Raw genomic sequence first — 19,302 nt, 5'->3', positions numbered from 1 at the left:
CCGCCGACGCCCGTCGCGCGCGCTCTCGCGAGACCCGCGGAGTCACGTGACGGCCGGGCGCGGCGCAGCTCACGTGACAGTCGCTGCCGGGCGCGGGGTCTCTTGGGTGCCGGCGCCGCAGCGGCTGGGCCTCGCGAGTCCGTGGACGCCGCCGCCCTCACGCCGGCTCTCGGCGCCTGAGCCCGGCCGCCCGCGGCCCAACCGCCGCCCGCCCCGCGCCCCCGCGCCCGGACGCCCGCACCGGCCTCGGCCGCCCCGCGCCATGGCGGCCCCCGGCGGCGCCTGGCGGTCGCTGCTCCTGCTGCTACTCGGTGAGGGGATGGGCTGGGGGCACGGGCGCCGCCTGCGGTCCGCGGGCCGGCCGGGGGCGGGAGCTAGGGGGCGAGGGCCGGGGGCTGCGGTCCGGCGGCTGGGGTGGCTGGAGCCCCAGGGGCTGCGGGACGGGGACCGAGGGCCGGGGCCTTCGAGGCGTCGCCCGCGCCGTTGGCAGGGGCCCGGGGGTCTCAAGTGAGTGTTTTCTGAGACGTTGAGTGGGGAGGGGACTCGCAGGGGCGGCTCGTAGTCTGGCCCTCCGTGGCTGGCAGGTCTCCACGGGGCCGTCCCCCGAGGACCGCAGGGACTTAGGTGTCCCTAGTCCGCCCGGGCGGTGACCCGAAGCGAGCTCGCAGCTGGGTTTACTAGGGGACAGCGGGGAGCCGGGCCTGTGCCCTGGGCCCGCGGAGGGCGCGTTAGAGCAGAGCGAGGGGAAGGGACCCTGGCGACTGCACGAGGTCTCGGGCTTCAGACTCAGGGTGGCGACGTTCCCTTCTAGTGACAGCTTTAAAGGGCGCTGTCCTGTAAGCCGAAAGAAGAGACCCCGGGCCCGCTGGGAGGCACCCGAGTCCCGTCAGTCGGTGGGACTCAGAGCGGCAGGTGCTCAGTGGGATCTCACGCCTGCTGTGCGGGAAAGGGACACACGGGGCGCTTCAGAAGTTCACAGAAAGGTTCCTGTTACTGTCTCGTTCTCTTTCTACAAACTTTCTGGAGTACCCTCGTATGCTGTCTCTTAAACGGATACTCTCTCCACGACTTATTCTGTTCGGAGACCTTCGGTGAACCTCTTTCTCACTGCCCCCCTACCCCACCCCGACCCCCAAATAACGTGGGAAGATTGGTCCTAAGTGCCGCCATCAGAAAGATGACACAGAAAAAAGCTGGTGGGCGTTCCTGTGACTTAAATAGTTGTAGACACGCACTCGCGTACGTACCTGCCATAGAGTCTTTAGATGTCTCTGGAGTTCTGGTCAACTCTAAAATTCTGTTACCGTGAATCGGCTGGATTTTGGGTTCACTTTTTTGTTTTACTTGTGTAAAATGAATTCTTTGAACTGCGCGACTGGCCACAAGAGATGAACTTACTGGAGTAGTAAACCCAGTCTCGCTCAGGACCTGGGACCCTTCTTTGCCAGCAGGTGTAATTAGTCCTGCGAGGAGTTGCAAAACAAGTTTTATCATGTCAGAATGACTGCGTTGTTCTTTAGCAGAAAAGCTCACGAACCTTAGAACTTTAAAACCCACTTCAAAAATGAAGAGAAAAAATCTATAACTCCTTGATGATGGGATGGTTAGGATTGTTGTGCATGTAATTAGTTTTTTAATGTCTGCTTTGTTATATCTTTTAAATGTTATATTCACTTTAAAATCCAACTTTTAAAAAAGATTTTTTTAACAATTTGAATTTAGGTCTATTTAAAATGCTTATTTTAATGCATAACCTCACCAAAAAGCATCCTTTCTTTAAAAATTCTGACTTTTAAGTTACTAATTCCTGCTACATTAATAATTAGGAATTGCTTAAAGTGGCATTGTGTTTTAATATTTATTAGAAAGTACAGACAAGCATGGACTGAAACCTTAGTTTTTGATACACAGTATTAACTGTAATTGCGTAATGTGACTCTTTAAACCATCAGTGTCAACTGAATGACCTCCTTCCCCTTTCCAAATGAAGAACTGTCACTGTGGAAGTCCAGAAAGTATTAGACTAATTATTGTTACCCTTGATTGTGGGAGTTTGTCAGTTATTCAGATGGAAGACTGAATTCTTCACTAGATTTGAGGTCAAAATGTTTTTGTGGTCTTACGGTTTGAATTTGTATTAAGCTAGACCCATCCCTGACCATGTTAGGCTTCCTTTCTCTGTGCATCTCCAGGACTTTTATTGCACGTGCTTGTGCACCACAGCATCAGTTCAGCTGCCTTCCTCAACTTATGGCCCAGCCCATTCCTCACTTATGGCCCAGCCCATTCCTGACACATACTAAGTGCTCAGCACGTATATGAAGAAATGTCCCTTTTAAAGCAGTGGTCCTTATCCAAACGTATGCACAAGTCAACTTTTTAGAAGGATACGGACTTGTGCCCTGCCTCAAGAGGTTGTGGTTCAGTGTCTGAGATGGAACCTTGGTCTTTTTTTTTTTTCTTTGAATCTGCATAAATAATTGTGCATCACTGGTTAGGAAGAAGAAAAATACTGTATTTAAAAGAATCAAACCCAAGACAAACTAGGCTGTGATTTCTTGTGAAAATTTACTTTTTAAAAGAAATTTGTTGACTTGTTCAGATGGCAGTCTCTCATTCAGAAGCAAGTGTTTCACAGTTTGAAGCATGTTCCCTCACTCACCAGGTTCTGGGAAGGTGGTGTGGTTCAGACAAGGCAAGTGCAGCACAGCTGGCCCTGCGTGACTTGGAATAAGTTAGTTAACATCTCTGTGCCTTAGTCTCCACTTTGCAAAAGAGAATCATAACTGTCTACCTATTAGGGTTGACATGGTAATTAATTGCAAAGGGCTTAGAGCGGTGCCTGGCTTAAGGTAAGCACATTTCAAGTGCTGGTTAAATACTTTTTTGATACTTTGTGTCAAGTCCTGAGGGTTAAATGATGAACTTGATAGGTACCATGTATGTGTACAGAGCTGAATGTTTAATAACAGCTAAAATGAAAACTAGCGTTAACGTTCTGCACCAGAGGCTCGGCTGGCGTTGCCTCATCTGATCCTGGAGGTGTCAGCACTCTTACTTCCTGTTCGTGGTGCGTAAACTGAGGGTTGGGCGGTTGCTGCTGGCCCGGGGCTGCACAGCTAGGAGGTAGTGGAGCAACCCAAAGAGCCATAGGCTCTGACTCAGAAGCATGTGTGTTTCCCACAGATGCACTTGTTTCAGAAAGTGGAATTTCTGCAAGTGGGAGTATTTTGAAGGAACAAGCTACGGTTATTCCTTAATGTGACCCCTGGAGAAATGATCACATGTGCACCAGCGGTTGTCAGCAGGCGGAGAGCTGAGGCTCAGTGACAGCCCGGCAGCTGCTGCTGTTGGGCTTTGACACCTGTCAAATCGCTGCAGACGTTTTAGCTGACTCGAGGTTATTTTTTTTTCCAAACCAATTGCCACATTTATTGAAATTTTACAAAACTTCTGACATTTCTTTTACAATTCTATGTTCTAATGCCATTGTAGGCATTTTTCTCTTGACTAAAGTTGGCTTCTGTGCGTGGGGGGGGAAGCTGCTGCTTTTAATAATTCAAAATTTTTTAGCTTCTCCAGGATAAATATGGGGATCTAATGCTGCTAAAGCTTATTTTAAATGTTTCAGTAATACTTCTTAGTTTTCCTTCAAAAGTTCAGATCCTCAGCATATTTACTAAATGAAAAAAAGTATGATTGAAAAGTTACATAATGTGAAATTTTTCTGATGACGTGTTTTGGGTTGGTAAAACTTTTTTTTAATGATTTGGGAAACTGCTTATAGCAGGGCAGCTTAGTAAAAGCCAGCCCATGTGTGCTCCCTTGCGGTGTCTGTGGCGTGCCTGATCTGTGTGATACTTCAGCTAAAATTGTCTTAGGTTGAGGAATCTGGGTGGGGCAGGCAGCAACCCACGTGTACGGTGAGTCAAGTCAGCATTCTGGTGCTTTCTCTGGCTTCAGGTTTTGCTGCTTCTGCCTGCCCCGCCTCTTCTGCCTTGCCGGCATCTCAGCTGCAATACACTCATTCCATACCTCACTGATGGAGTGAAAATGTTTTGTCTGTAAAATTGTAAAAACCTTTACTGTGTCAAAAACAAGTTATGGAAACTTCTCTGGGTTTTTAAAATGGAATATTCATTCACTGGAAATGCTTTTAGTGTAATATTGCCCAAGTGTTATCGAGTGTGGGTTAAAAAGCAAAGCAAAACAGATAATAGATTGTACAGGTCCTGTGTGCCATAGTTTGCTACGTTCTCACGTAGCACCTTTTATGAATGTAGATTTTGGTATTTCCTTTGCCAGAGGAAGCTTAAAGGAAGATATGTGGGATTTCTGGTTATAATTTTTGTTTCAGGCTTGAATAGTAGTAGCTCTGAAGATTTTATTTTGTGAAAGCTTTGAGAGTAAAATAAATTGAATTCAATGGAGCCCATTTACTTTCCCAGGGAATAGGATTCTAAAATGAAAAGTTGTGTGTCCTTGCTTTGAGCATACTGTCTTCAAAGTGTGCTTGAGTCATGTTTACACTTAAAGTGATAGATTAGAACACAAGTAGCGTGCGTACTTTGAGTGATAGATGAGGCTGTGTGTGTGTAAATGTCATTGGAAGGGCATAAAGAGTTAAAGTGATAGATCAGACCCCAAACATGTCAGTGTCATTGGAAGGGAGTGCACACTTAGAATGATAGATCAGACTCGGTGTGTGAATGTCATTGGAAGGGTGTGCTCAAGCTTGTAGCAGCAGAGACAAGTGATGGCACATCATTTTTGGACGGTTCAGGACAAAGTGGTGGCTGGTAGATGTTTGGCTTTTGAGCTAGCAAAACCACCTATTTTTGCCAGTCTGTAAAAGAACTATGTAATAAAATGTGTGATATGTAAAATTAGTAACTTCCCTGCCATAGCAATCAGATCACATTTGCTGCTGAACATCTTGATGGGAAGTGGGATATGAAGAAGACAAGAGGAGATTCTTAGCAGTGACCACTGTCAGCTGGAGAGACCTACAGAGCTTCCTTCTGTCCCTTCACTTCCGGATGTGGCAGCCCTGTCTAACCTGGTTGAGTGATGTGCTGAGGTCACACAGCAAGTCCAAGTCAGACTGAATCACTGTGCTTTAAGTACCTTTCTGAAATGGGCAAAGAGCTCATATTTTTGAGTCTGTGGCTTCTCACCACCAGTCTGTGAGAAGTAAAAACCGATCAAACACTAAATAGCAGTTTAGGACTACAGTGAAAGAAACTGCTCACTCTCTGTGGATTTCCACAAAAGCTGGATGTTCCTTCAAGGTCCCAGCACTACTTACAGAGAGATCTTCTGAGGAACACAGAGCACATGTGCCTAGGGCTGACCCAGAAACTGACGTGCAGCTTCCTGATAAATTCTGAAATAAAGCACCGAATAGTTACAGAGCAGGTTGGCAGACTGATGTGAGAGGTTTAGAGATAACAGTGTCATGATAGTTATCCAGGAGCTCAGAGCACCAGGGTGAACCAGCGTGTGTCACGCATGTGTCTAGTTCTTTAGTGGCTGAAGAAGCATGGTGGAATCTGCTGATCAAATCCATTACTGCTACAGACATACCCAGTTACATTTTCAGAAAGGTGTTTGATTATCCCTGTTTTCCAGGCCTCATGCATGGCGCATCGGCAGTGTTTGTGGTGAAGAATGGCAATGGGACAGCGTGTATCATGGCCAACTTCTCAGCTACCTTCTTGATGAACTATGATACCAAGAACGGCTCTCAGGTAGGGAGCGCCGGGGCACTTCATGCTTCGCTTGTCTGTGCTTGTGAAGAACCTTTGCTACCACACAAAGGGCAGTGATGAGGCCCAGCCAGGACTGCCGGGAAGACCTGAGGTTCCTGAGCGCACTCTGGACTTTGTGCCTGCTGCTTGGCTCTTACTAGTTTATTAGTACTAGTCTCCATATAAGTGTGTTCTTTGTCAAAATAGAAGAAAACTGGAAAAGTTTTGTTTCATAGAAATGTTTGAAATTATAAATACTTATAAATAGCGAGCACTTTTTATTTAATCTCTGCTTTATTTTTGTTATGTTTGGTTTTGGTGGTTGGGTTTTTAAAAATATTACCTTGTAATATATGAATTATATTACACTAATGGGATCACCCATAGGCTGTTAGGTGCTTTATTATTTTGTGAAACATGTCTTTTGTCATCTCATGTAGTTCTGTATCATTTTTTTAGGACCATGTTATTATACACCATCATAGATCATTTTATCAGTCCAGTTCATTCTGATAGACGTTAGGTGGTTTTTCAGTTGCTTATTATGCTTGTAATAAATTCAAATAATTCTGCAATAAACACCTTCTTTGTTTAAAGGGACGTTCTTTTATCTTTTTTTTTTTTTAATTGGTAGCTGGCTGGCCTGTAGGGGCATCCGAGCCTTTGACCTTGGTATTATAACACTGGCTCTAGCCAACCGAGCTAACCAGCCAGCCTACAGAGACATTCTTTAAACACATTTCTATAGCCAAAAAGTAGTGAGAGCTTTTTAAAAATGTAAAGGGTGAAGCCTGGTAGGAGGCATGCAGGGCTTCACGGGACTTTAGTTTCAAGGTAACTTTAGTTTTAATTTGTTATAAATTAAAATAATGTTAATAAGAAGGAGAATTTTTACTTATACGATTGTCACCTTTTCTTTACACTTGAATTACTTTTCAGTCTATTACTAACTTGTAATACTGATCCTTTTTGTTTTTTTGTTAAAAACCAACACCTTAACAGTGATATCTGAGATGGAACTGAAGTATAAGTTTATATCAGACTTACAGAAGACTCTTTTGTATTTCTGAATCCCTTTAATAAGCTACATTCTAATTGGGTTCTGCTGTTGTTGTGCTTGTTCCAGAATGTGACCTTTGACCTGCCGTCGAATGCAGAAGTACTGAATAGCAGCTCTTGTGGTAAAGAGAATACTTCTGACCCCATTCTCATGATTGCTTTTGGAGGAGGACATACACTGACTCTCAATTTTACAAGAAATGTGACACGTTACAGAGTCCAGCTCATGAGTTTTGTTTACAACTTGTCAGACACACACATTTTCCCCAATGCGAGCTCCACAGGTAAGGACCAAAATCAAGCAATTACCAAGTTAGAGGAAATTGGTTTCGAAAATTGTCTAAAGTTACTTTTAACGAAGTGCTGCAAGTAATTCAAAATTGTGCGTGTGTTTGTTTTTTAATCTAGGAACCAAGACTGTGGAATTCATAACTGACATCAAGGCAGACATAGATAAAAAATACAGGTGTGTTAGCGGCACCCAGGTCCATATGAACAACGTAACTGTCACGCTCCACGATGCCACCATCCAGGCATATCTTTCAAACAACAGCTTCAGCAAGGGAGGTAAGACGCCAACACTGGACTCTCTGGTGCTGACTGTTGGACGGCAGTACCCACAGATGACCTCATTTCTTGGGTCACGGTGCTGGCGCAGTGCATGGAGAGAGAGTTCACATGGCTAGAGACACGGCTTTGCAGAACTGCCCGTCGACCTTTTATCTCTTTAGAGAAGGTGAATCTGTAGATGAGGGTGCACACAGCTTGATTTAAAAAGGGTAGAAGGATAAAGTGACATAAGCCAAAAACAGAAAGAGATACCACATGGTCTCACTCACATGTAGACTCTAAAGTTGAACTCATAGAGGCAGAGAGTAGAATGGTGGCCACCAGGGGCTGGTGGGTGTTGGTGATAGGATACAAAGTTTAGTTAGGAAGATTAAGTTTTAGAGAAGCTGTTGTACATGGTGACTGCAGCTACTAACGGTGTGTTGTGTTCTTGAATATTGCTAAGAGAGTAGCTTTTAAGTGTTCTCACCACAAAAAATAAGTGTGTGGTAATGCATATGTTAATTAGCTCAATTTAGCCATTCCACAATGTACACACATTTTAAAACAACATGTCCATGGTAAATAAGAGGGAGTCTTCAAAAAGTTCACGGAAAGATTCCTATTATCTTTTAATTCCATTTTTCCACAAACCTTTTGAAGTACCTGTGTATATATGATTTTAATTTGTTTTTAAAAAGGCAGAAAGGTAAAGTAGTTGAGACCTCTGTGTTGTCCCTTGTGACAGAGCTAATGGGATCAGGGTCTTGGATCTCTTTCAGTTCAAGCCAATCACCGTTACCCAGATACCTCGTCTTATCTCAGCCCCGCCTAGGCAGGCCCAAGGACTGGTGCAGAAGGACCAGCAGTGCCTTTCCGACTCATTCGTACCCCCAACGACACATCTACTAACCCAACTGGTTTGCGCGTGGGTCAGACAGGCAGGGTCCATGCCACCTCCCAGCCCCACGATCTCGAGAACCTTTCATTTTTCCATGCTTGTAAAATAAGAATAATGACCTGTCTCAGAAGGTTGTTAGGATTAAAAAGGAAGTTTATTCCAAGCGCTATCTCAGTGTCTGGCACAGAGCAAGGAGAAAATACATGTTAAATCATTTTACTGTTAAGAAAATTATTTCCACAAATCCTACCAGTCAGGTCACAGCTTGTTGTCTTTTTGCCAGAGGGTGGGGTATGTGATGTGCCTTAGAGTGGGCTTACCCCGTACGTGAAGAATGCACAGCCTTCTCTGATCTTTAGAGCCGCCATAGGAGGCCTTTCCTTTGCAGTATTCCTCAGCAGTCTTGTTTGAGGCTCAGAGTGACTGTTGGGGGAGAGCAGCTAAACAGATGATCTGTCACGGTGCTGACTGTGAGTCGGCTACAGCCTTTCTCAGAGGTGCGTGCGTTCTTAGCAGGTCAGCACACCTTCCCGCAGGCCCAGTCCTGCCTGCCTCCAGTTTCTGTGTAGACAGTAAGCTAAAAATAGCTTTTATGTTCAGAAGTTTAACATAAAGATAAATAAAAAGAATATTTCACGACACATGAAGAGTATATAAAGTTGTAACCATAAATGAAGTTTTGTTGGAACACCGCCATGCTCATTGATTTACTTATCTTCTGTAGCTGCTTTCCCATTACCAGTGGCAGAGCTGAGCTGTCATGACAAAGACCCACAGCCCACAAAGTCTAAAGTATTTACTATCTGTCACTTGACAGAAAATGTTTGCCAGTCCCTGATTCGATGGGAAGAGTGTAGTGACAGAGCTAGGACTGAAGGAAGCCCTTCTCTGAAAAACCAGGCACAGTTAGGAGAAGCAGGAACTTCACAGGGGAGGTCAGTGTAAGCTGGAGCAGCGGGAGGTTCTGAAGGAAACTGATGCTCAGGAGTTGAGTCCTTTCACGAACTAAGCCACGTTTGCTCTTCATCACAAGCCCCCAAGGGACGTGGCCTGGTTGCTTTCTTGTAGGTGCATGAACAGACCCTCCTTGTGAATGTGCTGCTTTTGTCGCTTTGCCCCCCACGGATTTGTCACCCTACTTCCCCTGGGTGACGGAGATGCAAAGGATTACTCAAAGCCCATCTCTTCTGAGCAGTGAGAGACCCCACAGTGGTTAACTTCCCTTGGGAACACTCAAGCAAGAGGCAACCCTTCCTTGGGAAATTAACCCCGAATTGGGGTTCTCTTCCTGCATTTATTTTCCAGACCAGGAAGTTACAGGAAGAGACAAAGGTGGGATTATAGTTTAACAATATAGGCTGGTAACTTTCAGTGAATCAAGTCAGATGACATTCCAGTAAGACAATTAAGTGATCTTACAGCAATTTCTCAGTATCTTTACATAACAATCAGTAACTTGTCTGTCCTTGAGCCAGCAGCCTTGCTGTGCCACAAATCTTTATCTTACACCAGAGACTTTATAGCCTGAGGAAAATTTCCAGTCCTCGGCAAGGTCAATATTTGAAACTGCAAGACTTTGGAAAACCAGGCCCTGTGAGGTACAATTGCTTTATAGTATATTCCACTTGAAGGCGCGGGCAGTGGAGCTGCGCATCAAGCCAGTCTCTGCCTTTTCTGCGTGCAGCCTCTTTTCACAGTGGGCCTGGAGGAGTGTCCGCTTCACTGGAAGGGCAGGCCAGAGCCCGAGGCTGCACGTGTAGTGGCACGTGTGCGCAGCATGATTGGAGGACAGCCTCCACGCAGCAGCCTGTCTTGGTGTGCCGATGCTGAAGTGGGAGCTGGAGTGGCATGTTTGCAGAGGTCAGTGTTCACCAGTAGGAGTCTCCACGCTGTCTGGGTTTCTCACCTAGCACCTCCCTCGGGTTTGCACGGGTGTTCTCTCCCAGGAGAAGGGAAAGCGCGCATTGTCAGCCTGACGTGCGAGAGAGAATCTGCTGTGCTAACCTTGGCCAGTGACCTCCCTGCTGACCAGGCCTGACTGTGGCCCATCACCATGTGGCTCCAGGACGGTGTGACCCGCGGCAGCCTTACTTTCTCCTGCCTCCCAACCCGGCGGGTGCTTTGGAGTGAAGCCTGCGCGGTGGGGGGTGGACAAATATGTTGCAGGCATTGAGACTGGTGGTGGCCACGTTCTCTAGACTCAAATGGAGACATCAGAGATACAGGTAAACTCATTATGTTTTTTAAGGCTCATAATTCCTTTTTTTTTAAGAAAGACTTTTTTAGAGCAGTTTTTGGTTCGTAGCAAATTGAGCGATTCTGTATATCCCCTGCCCCACCCCCAGCAAAGCCTCCCCCACTATCCAAATCCTTCACAGTAGTTATCTTTTTAATGAACATACTCATGTGATTCCAGGTGGAAAAGGTCTGAAAACAAGGCTGTCCTCCTGACACCAGGGCCCCAGCCACTGTTTCTCCCAAGAGGTGGCCAGGGGTGCAAGCCTTGTGCAACATGGGGTGGCCCTGGAGGTTTGGGCTTCCCAGCTACGGGTCAGTTACCCTTTGGGCCTCCATTGTGGGTGGCCACCCTGTCCTGTTCTGTCGAGTTGCTTGTCAAGCCCTTGCTGGTTAGTGCACCTTACTTTTGAGACGTGTCTGAGAGCATCCTCCTGCCTCCTCATGTGGCCTGTGCTTGTCCCCTCAGAGCTCAGTTTGATTTTGTGTTAAATCTGCCTGTGCAGATATGTGTCTGTGTACTTTGGAAAGGAAATCTTTTCAAAGATACCAGAGCACGTGTGTAGTAAATTCTGCTGGGTAACAGGAGAGTTAAGAGGCATCCTAAAACTACACTGAATATTCTGCAGAAGCTGGAGTGTCCCAGACTCTGCCTTCAATGATCCAGAGGTGTCCTGAAGAGTCAGCATCAGCCCCACTATTCATTGTAGGCTGAGGGGGTGGGGATGGGACAAAGTCACAGGTGAGTCTGTGTCCTATTTACTAGAGGGAGCTTTTGGAAGTCATCTCTTTGTTGAATTTACATCCTTTACGTTACTGCCTTACCAATCCGGGCCTCTATTGCAAAGAAAGAGTGAGCATGAAACAGCCCTGCACCCCAAGCCGCCGGAGGACTGAGAGTTCTAGGCCGGGGCTCACGCCCTCACCTCTTGAAACTGCTTTGCTTGCTGGTTTTTTGGCTTTCGTCCTCCTGTGACCTGGCTGGTGGGACAGTGATTAGAAGAGTTCTCGGGGTCAACAGGCAGCTCCTGCAATGGAGGTGCAGGGAAAAAGGGCTGAACAGGGTCCGCAATCTCAGAGACAGGGAGCTCTCAGTAAGTGAGAGGCTTGCACTAGCACACCAAAATATAACCATCCATGCAGTGACCTGAATCATTTAAAAAACATAACTGTTAGCCTATTCCAGAAATGCTGAGTGCGCCAGCGAGTGTGACTCAGGAAGAGCTGATGCCTTGGAGAGCACACGTCTCCTTGCTCACTGTGTGTCTGCTGGGGGTCTCATTTGGTTCATGTTTTGACAAGGACTGGTGTTTTCTCTATAGATAGGAGCAGATTTGAAATAACTGACCACGTATACTACCAGTACAGCATAAATCGTTCAAAAATATTTGATTTCTATAAAAATTGAGTGCTTTCTTTTTTCATCTTTTGTTGTGCTGATTTCATCCCTTCGGTTCCTAGGCACGTCCATGACTTATTTTCTTGTCTCTTAACTGAGTCGAAAGCTCCTTCAGGGAAAAGATCCCAGGCCAATTACATTAAGTGTATTTTTATGTCCCCCTAGTCTGTTCTGTTCATTATGGATTCTTAGTTCTGTTGAATGAAAGCATTTCTGTGCAGCGGTGATCTTTTGGGTGCAGAATGACTCTTTTCTTGTGCCCATGTAGAGTTTTCATTTGAGGACTCATAGGTGGAGGATGCTGGTGCTGGCTTCTGTGCCACCCCCTTCTCAACTGATAGTGTGACAGTGGCCTGGACCCAAGAGCCTTGCTCGCCTTGCCTTTTACTACATTGCCATGGCCAAGAACACTTGGGGACCTCACAGGTTTATCCTAAGAGGAGATGAAGCACAGGCCAAGGCTGAGCTGACTTTCCCATCAGATTTTTTGATGAAGATAAGTTTTAAGGAAAGGAGATCTCCTCTTTCCCGAGGATCTTAAAGTAGGGCAGGTGATGATTGTTCTGGAATGGTCTGGGATAGCTCTGCCTGGAGGTGGCGTAAACCAGGCACCTGGTCTCGCTCTGTGTCCTTTGGATCCCAACCCCAGGTCCCTGCTGATCAGTAGATTTGGGGTGAGGCTCTGCGTGGGCATCTGCCTTTAGCAGTTTTCCAGAGGACTTGAATTTATTCATTTTTTATCATCTTTAAGGTTTGGTGCATGAGTACGTGCCGGATAAATCAAAGGCTTCTTCTCAGACCATGAGAAGTCAGAAACTACTTCTAAATGTAGGTTGTCACAAACCTCTTACCCAATTTGGGAGTATTTTTGTTTTAATTCCTTAAGAACCAGAGCCTCATTCCTATCTAGCTTAAATTAAAGGAACTGATGCTGAAATATCTCTGACCTTTGGGAGACACTTCTCAATTGCATTGTGCCAGTTATGTGAATATTTGCTGCTGCCCAGGAAATCATTTGGAGCTCTTGGGATATGTGAGCTTTTGAAAGCGCAAGAGTCTGGAAGGATGCGCAGCTCTGCACTCTCCTCTCCCGGGAGGGGGACCGGGATGCGCCTGTGGCTACCCCGAGTCCCTGAGTTTTCCTGGAGGCTATTGTGACACCACCTCTCAGGGCAGCACTCAGCCCACTTCAGTGCAGGGGTTTTTTTTCATAATTTCTTTTCCTAGATTGTGAGCCCTCTGTAGGCAGGACTTTGGTGATGAGTATGTATTTAAGGAAGGAAAGAAGGAGCATGCTGGTCAGAGTGTGGGTATGCATTTGTAATTCAGACAGAACGAGGGGGGCATTTATCTACACACATTGCCAAAGTGCTGAGTTTTTCTGACCGGTGGTGAGACCTGATCGTACATTATTTGTGTTTCCAACTTGACATCTTATAGCCTGCTTTATGAAAACAAGGCAGGAAAATGGATGTGTGGACTGGATCGTGCCGTACGTTAGAAGGGACTGTCAAGTCAGTGCAGGTTGCTCTTTCTCCGGTGCTGCATGGCCATCCAGAGTAGAATTTGAATACAGCCTGTTTTGATTCTTGCACATTTAATCATGCGTTCTGTAACACATTATGAAGTAATGGTGAAGCTATTTTTTTAAGTACAGCTATAATGTCAACCTGTAGCTTAGCCCAAGAGTAGTCAGTGAGCAGTGTCAGCACGCTGTGGGTTGAGACATTTCCAGTCTGGGGCATCGGGCCAGTGGTGTCTGTCCTGCCACCGCAACCCAAGGTTAAAGTCACTGTGCAAAGCTTGGTACAGTTATTCCACGGTCCCCTGTGTGCTCTGAACAGAGGGGATTTAAATGGGGGGAAAGCTGAGCTTTTCAGAAGAGTGTTCAGCACCTCATGAGGTGTAGTCGTGGGTGAGGTTTCCTCTTTCCTCCTCCACACAGGTAGAATGTGAAGGCAGGAATTGGCATGTAAGTGAAATGAAGGCTTCATTTCAGTTTTGAGTAAGAAATAAGCAAGTGATTGATGGAGTTGGGCAGAGCAAATTCCCTATGGGCTTGCCCATGCTGGATATTTTGAGCCAGCTTCCCACAACTCTGCCTAGCAGAAATGTGGAAAGGATCAGGTGGTGTGGACGCTGTGTAGTTACTCTAAACTGCTCAATGATCCACAGAAAAATGGTGGTTGAAGACAGGGTCTAATCTTGAGGTCAATGGTATCTTGGAGTTCAACAGCATTGTCCATAGAAGACACATCCATCTGTCTGCTCCAGTACACACGTCCAGTTATTGTTGTACTCGCTTCAGTCTGCCTTGACTTTCAATATAAGTTTTGGCTATAAACAATCTTTGCGGATCAAATTCTGAGAGACAGAATCACATTCAAGCTCCTCTGCATGTCTCCTGGGGGGCACCCTGTGTGCAGCCTCTCCCTACAGACCCCACCATCCCATGTGGCCTCTCCCTGCAGACCCCACCGTCCCATGTGGCCTCTCCCTGCGGACCCCACCGTCCCATGTGGCCTCTCCCTGCGGACCCCACCGTCCCATGTGGCCTCTCCCTGCGGACCCCACCGTCCCATGTGGCCTCTCCCTGCGGACCCCACAGTCACTCTGTGTCACTCCCACCTCCCTCACTTCTGATGCTCTCTCCTCTCTGGGGTCTTCACACACACTTTCTCACCGTGCCTTCTCCCTTAACCATGATGCTTGCCTTTGCCCTCACCACCTCCACCCCAAGTAAAAACCCAAAACAGCGGGCTGGCCTCGTTCACCCGTGAATCTGTTCACATGTGGCTGCCTGACTGCCACCCTGCCTGAGGACGTCCTCAGCTGGTCTCTCGGGCTCCCTGTGCTGACCACACTGCTGTGTGGTTCTGTGTTCTGTGTTTACTCCTTCCCTGCTGGCTGGGAACTATGAGTTGGGAAGGTTTGTTATGCAGGAGAGGATGCCTAGTGACTGTGCCTGTTGCCAAGGACTGACGGCAAGCGTGCATCCAGGTAATCGTCCTTTGTGGCGGCAGGTGGGCTGAGACTGCTCTGCAGTCCTCCCCTGGGCCCTGCTGCCCGGAGCCATCCGCTTTCAGCATGGCCTCACTCTTGTCCTGCACCTTTAGAAAGGTGAGGGCTTGTACCATCCTCAGGATTGAGAAAGTGGGCACTGAGAACATCAGCTGGAGTATGCAGTGAGTTCAGAGAGACGTGGTTTTCAGTTCTGAGGCTGATCTCACTGTAACTACTGAGGGTTATCAGAACTCGGGACTTTGACCTTCCTTCCTGTGGGCAGCTGATTCCCTCTCCATTGTCCCTGCAGAGACACGCTGTGAGCAGGATGGGCCTTCCCCGACCACCGCGCCACCCCACCCCTCACCATCACCGCCACCGCCTGAGAGCCCCTCTGTGGACAAGTACAACGTGAGCGATGTGAATGGGACCTGCCTGCTGGCCAGCATGGGGCTGCAGCTGAATGTCACTTATGAGAAGAAGGACAACACGGTACGGGGCGTGGCTGGGGTAGGACACAGCGCTGTGCCACCAAGGAGTTTTGGAAGTTCAGCTCAGTGCTCGCAGCCTTGTGGATCATAAGTCACCCAGAGCCAGGGCCAGAGCCTGTCTCTGTCAGTGTTCTGTGGGGACACAGCGCTCCCACTGTTCACACCCTCCACACTGAGTAGCTGTGACACAGACTGCACGTGTGGCCACAAAGCCTGAAGGGTTTCTTTGGCACTGTGCAGGAAAAGCTTGTTGACCCTGGATAGAACATCACATTTTCCTTAAACTTTTATCACAAACATTTAAGTATTATTTTTACACTTTGCCTTTAAAATATCTTTCTGTCCTACAGGTGACAGAGTCTGTGGGACTGAGAGGAGATTTAAAGGGTGTGACTGTTGAGGGGAGAGGGCGGGGGGTGGGGCACGGCATTAGGATATGCACCTTCCACACAGACACGCATCCTTCTGAACGGGGTCGGTCAGAAATAGCAAGAAAAACGGTTTTGGAATTGGGAAATCTGCACTACTGTGAGCTCTAATGTTTTCCTTCTAGTTCTGGTTCAAATGAATGTGACCTTGAAGTTTCTGCTTCAGAATTTTTGTGTTTCAAGAGTGTGGTAACTTATTGCTTTTCTTATTTAGACTGTGATAAGAGTGTTCAATATCAACCCAAACAAGACCTCAGCCAACGGCAGCTGCAGCGCGCACCTGGTGACCCTGGACATCCGGAGCGAGGACGGCACCGCCCTGCGCCTCCAGTTTGGGATGGTGAGCTCTGGGCGCCTCTGTTAGTCGGGCCTTCCACTATGGTGGTCTTTCTGCCACGTTTTCTCCTGCCCTTGGTCTGGTGACCAAGGAGGTGAGGCAGCCATGGCTGCGGTGTGGTGAGACAGTTGGTGAGCCACAGTGAAAATGGGACACAGAGCTCTGCCTTAGCAGGGAGCAGACGGTCACTTTCCCAGCCTTCCCTTTAGAGTAGGTCTTTTGGGTTCCTCGGTCTCCCCCTCCCTCCCCCCACTTCATGAGCAGATACCAGCATTCACTTATGCTGCAGACGTTCAGGGAGGGCCTACTGTGTGCCAGTCAGGGGCCGGCTGCAGAGGGGAGAGGGTGAGCTGCTCCTGGTGCGTTTCTGCATCCTGGACCTTCTTCTGCCGGGAAGGAACCATAGGCAGAGTTAGCAAAGTGATGTAGGAAGAATCCGCAGCCCTCTTGTGTCATACAGCGCGCAAATGGAGTCATAACAGTGGGTTTCCCGTGGGATGTTCCTACACCATTCAGAGAAGTTTACTTTTCTGGAACGTGGCTTGTGCAGTCTCTATTTTTTTTTTTTTTTTTTTGTCGTTTTTTTTTTTTTTTTCGTGACCGGCACTCAGCCAGTGAGTGCACCGGTCAGTCCTATATAGGATCCGAACCCGCGGCGGGAGCGTCGCCGCGCTCCCAGCGCAGCACTCTACCAAGTGCGCCACGGGCTCGGCCCCCTATTTTAACTGAGACCCTGAACCTAAAAAGATCTGGAAGGAACTAAAAATTTGTTGTCCTCAGAGTGATATGATGCCTCCATAGACAGGATATCTACAGATTTGTTCTAAAGCTAGAAATAAGGGAACTCAAATTTATTATCAAATAACTTTTTAAGTTTGACAATGAACATGTGACTCTAATAAGTGATTAAGGATTCTCTCCTCTTTTAGAATGCAACTTCCAGCCGGTTTTTCCTGCAAGGAATCCACATGAACACAACTCTTCCTGACGCCAGAGGTGAGACCCCACAATTCACATGTGCGCCACCCCCCCGCCCCGCCCCACTGTCCCCGGCTAGTTATTACACTCTTACCTGCATTGCAGCTCCCACCTTTAGAGCTGGCAATGACTCACTGAGAGTGCTGCAGGCCACTGTCGGGAATTCCTACAAGTGTAACGCAGAGGAGCGCGTTCACGTCACGGAGGCGTTTTCCGTCAACATATTCAAAGTGTGGGTCCAGGCATTCAAGGTTGAAGGTGACAAGTTTGGATCTGGTGAGTGGTGCTGGAGCACAGCATTGACAGCGATGGCGGCAGTGGAAGTGCCTAGCTGCTGCGTGGGGCTTGGGAGCAGGTTCCCTTTTCCTCTACAGAGAGCTGTTTGCTCTTCCCAGTCTGAGATGTCCTATAGAAAATTCCCCTCACTTCAGAACATTCAGCACGTCTTCCAGACAGGGTGATGTAACACCACTTGAGAATAAGGCAGTCATTCCAAGAATGGGGTGGCTCTTCTCCCGTGGAAGTTGAATGTAAGGTGTTGTCTGGTGTGTCCAGTGTTCCAAAGGGCCCAGTGGCCCCGGGCACAGCACGGTTGACTGGCCATGGCCCCACTGAGTGGGACCCATGGATTCTCATGTAGGAGAACACCTGTGACTCTTCAGCCATGTGGAAAGTGCCAGCGTCTACACTCAGGGGCTTCTCCAAGGGGTGGGTGGCTGGAACTGGACTCTCCCACCTCAGTTTAAGCCCGTTCTGTGCTGACTGACGAGGGAGGCCGGGGCGGGAGAGCTGCTGGCGAGGTGTGTGCGTGAGCGGAGCGCGTGCCCGTGTCTTTGCAGTGGAAGAGTGTCTGCTGGACGAGAACAGCATGCTGATCCCCATCGCCGTGGGCGGCGCCCTGGCGGGGCTGGTCCTCATCGTCCTGATTGCCTACCTCATCGGCAGGAAGAGGAGTCACGCCGGCTACCAGACGATTTAGCACTGCCACCAAGCACCGCAGCCACAGCTGCTGCGGAGTCTGCTCATTTCCCTGGGCTTCGAGTGGTGTTGAGGGGAGGGACACTTTCTGGCAAACTGTTTCAGATCTGCTTCTTCAGATGTGGAGTTCATCCTGCAACATTTACTATGCACAAGAGTAACTACTCAGATGACGGTGTCAGTTTTGCTAACTGGGTTAAATATTTTGCTGACTGGTTAAACGTTAACATTTACCAAAGTAGAGCTCCAAGGGAGGGTTAGAGTGCTTTTCTATGTTGGCACTGGCCCCACTATCATTTGACTTTTTAAGATTCTGGTGTTTGGTTTCTTAATTCTTTACTCAGATTTAAGCCTTACAAAGGGAGAGTCTCTAGTCTTAACACTTAGGACAGATAAGGTTGGCTTAATTGTTAGGGTGACGCGCTTAAAAAATTAAAAATAGAGAAAGAAAATCCAGAAGATGAACATCTGGACTGCTTAAATTCAGCTTTAAAAGCCAGGACAGGCCTGGCCCGCACAGTGGGAAGCAGGTCAGTGTTTGGAGCTAGTTAAGCGTGTCCTGTGGTGTACATGATGCTCTGCCACTCAAGAGCTGGCACTTTTTAAAAAATGGGTGTTATTTTTATTTCCTTTTTTTGTAATGTGATTTTCAGTCTTGTTTGACATTCAGGGTGATCCTGTTTCTGCACTTGCATATAATTACAGATAGATTCTCCCTCCTGATTTATCTGCTATGGCTTGGGTGGGTCGTACACTGAGGGTCAGCTCACATGTAACACATTGCCTGTAACAGTGCTAATAAAAAGTCTTTCTTTGTTCGTCCAGACCTTGTAATTCTGTCAGCTAAAATGAGAGATGATGACAGAGTGATATTAGGAAAGGGGGTTGAGGACTGGTGGGTTCGACATGTTTTAGGAGAGTTGAAGTTGTAGCCAGTCGTACGGATGGATTTGAGGAGAACATTATATGTCTCTTCAGGTCAGTCCTAAACTGTGACATCATGGCCACATAGTGATCTCTGCAGGCAAACACCTGCCTATGCCACGAGAAACATACATGTTAAGGAGGGAGGGGGCTGGGGAGAGGGCTGGTGCAAGGGCTTGCTGGCGGCTCTGACCAACTTGGGAAACACTTCCTACCTCTGCTGGGGCATGGTCTCTCCAGGACGTTGGGTTGTGTCTGACCCTCTCTTGC

General features: G+C 47.6%; 1 protein-coding gene across 1 annotated transcript; it reads left to right on the top strand.

Moving 5' to 3' along the window:
• The first annotated feature begins 87 nt into the window (after positions 1-87).
• On the top strand, positions 88-18,932 carry LAMP1 (lysosomal associated membrane protein 1). Its single transcript, XM_063103265.1, has 9 exons — positions 88-311; positions 5,632-5,750; positions 6,877-7,093; positions 7,218-7,376; positions 15,207-15,388; positions 16,030-16,155; positions 17,082-17,148; positions 17,236-17,406; positions 17,970-18,932. Exons 1-9 carry the CDS (start codon positions 263-265, stop codon positions 18,107-18,109), a joined length of 1,230 nt encoding a protein of 409 aa, XP_062959335.1. The 5' UTR covers positions 88-262; the 3' UTR covers positions 18,110-18,932.
• The last annotated feature ends 370 nt before the right edge of the window (positions 18,933-19,302 follow it).

This window comes from Cynocephalus volans, chromosome 7 (genome assembly GCF_027409185.1).
Source record: "Cynocephalus volans isolate mCynVol1 chromosome 7, mCynVol1.pri, whole genome shotgun sequence".
Lineage (NCBI taxonomy): Eukaryota > Metazoa > Chordata > Mammalia > Dermoptera > Cynocephalidae > Cynocephalus > Cynocephalus volans.
Note: the sequence above shows the minus strand (reverse complement) of the source record. Positions and strands in the feature narration are given on the sequence as shown.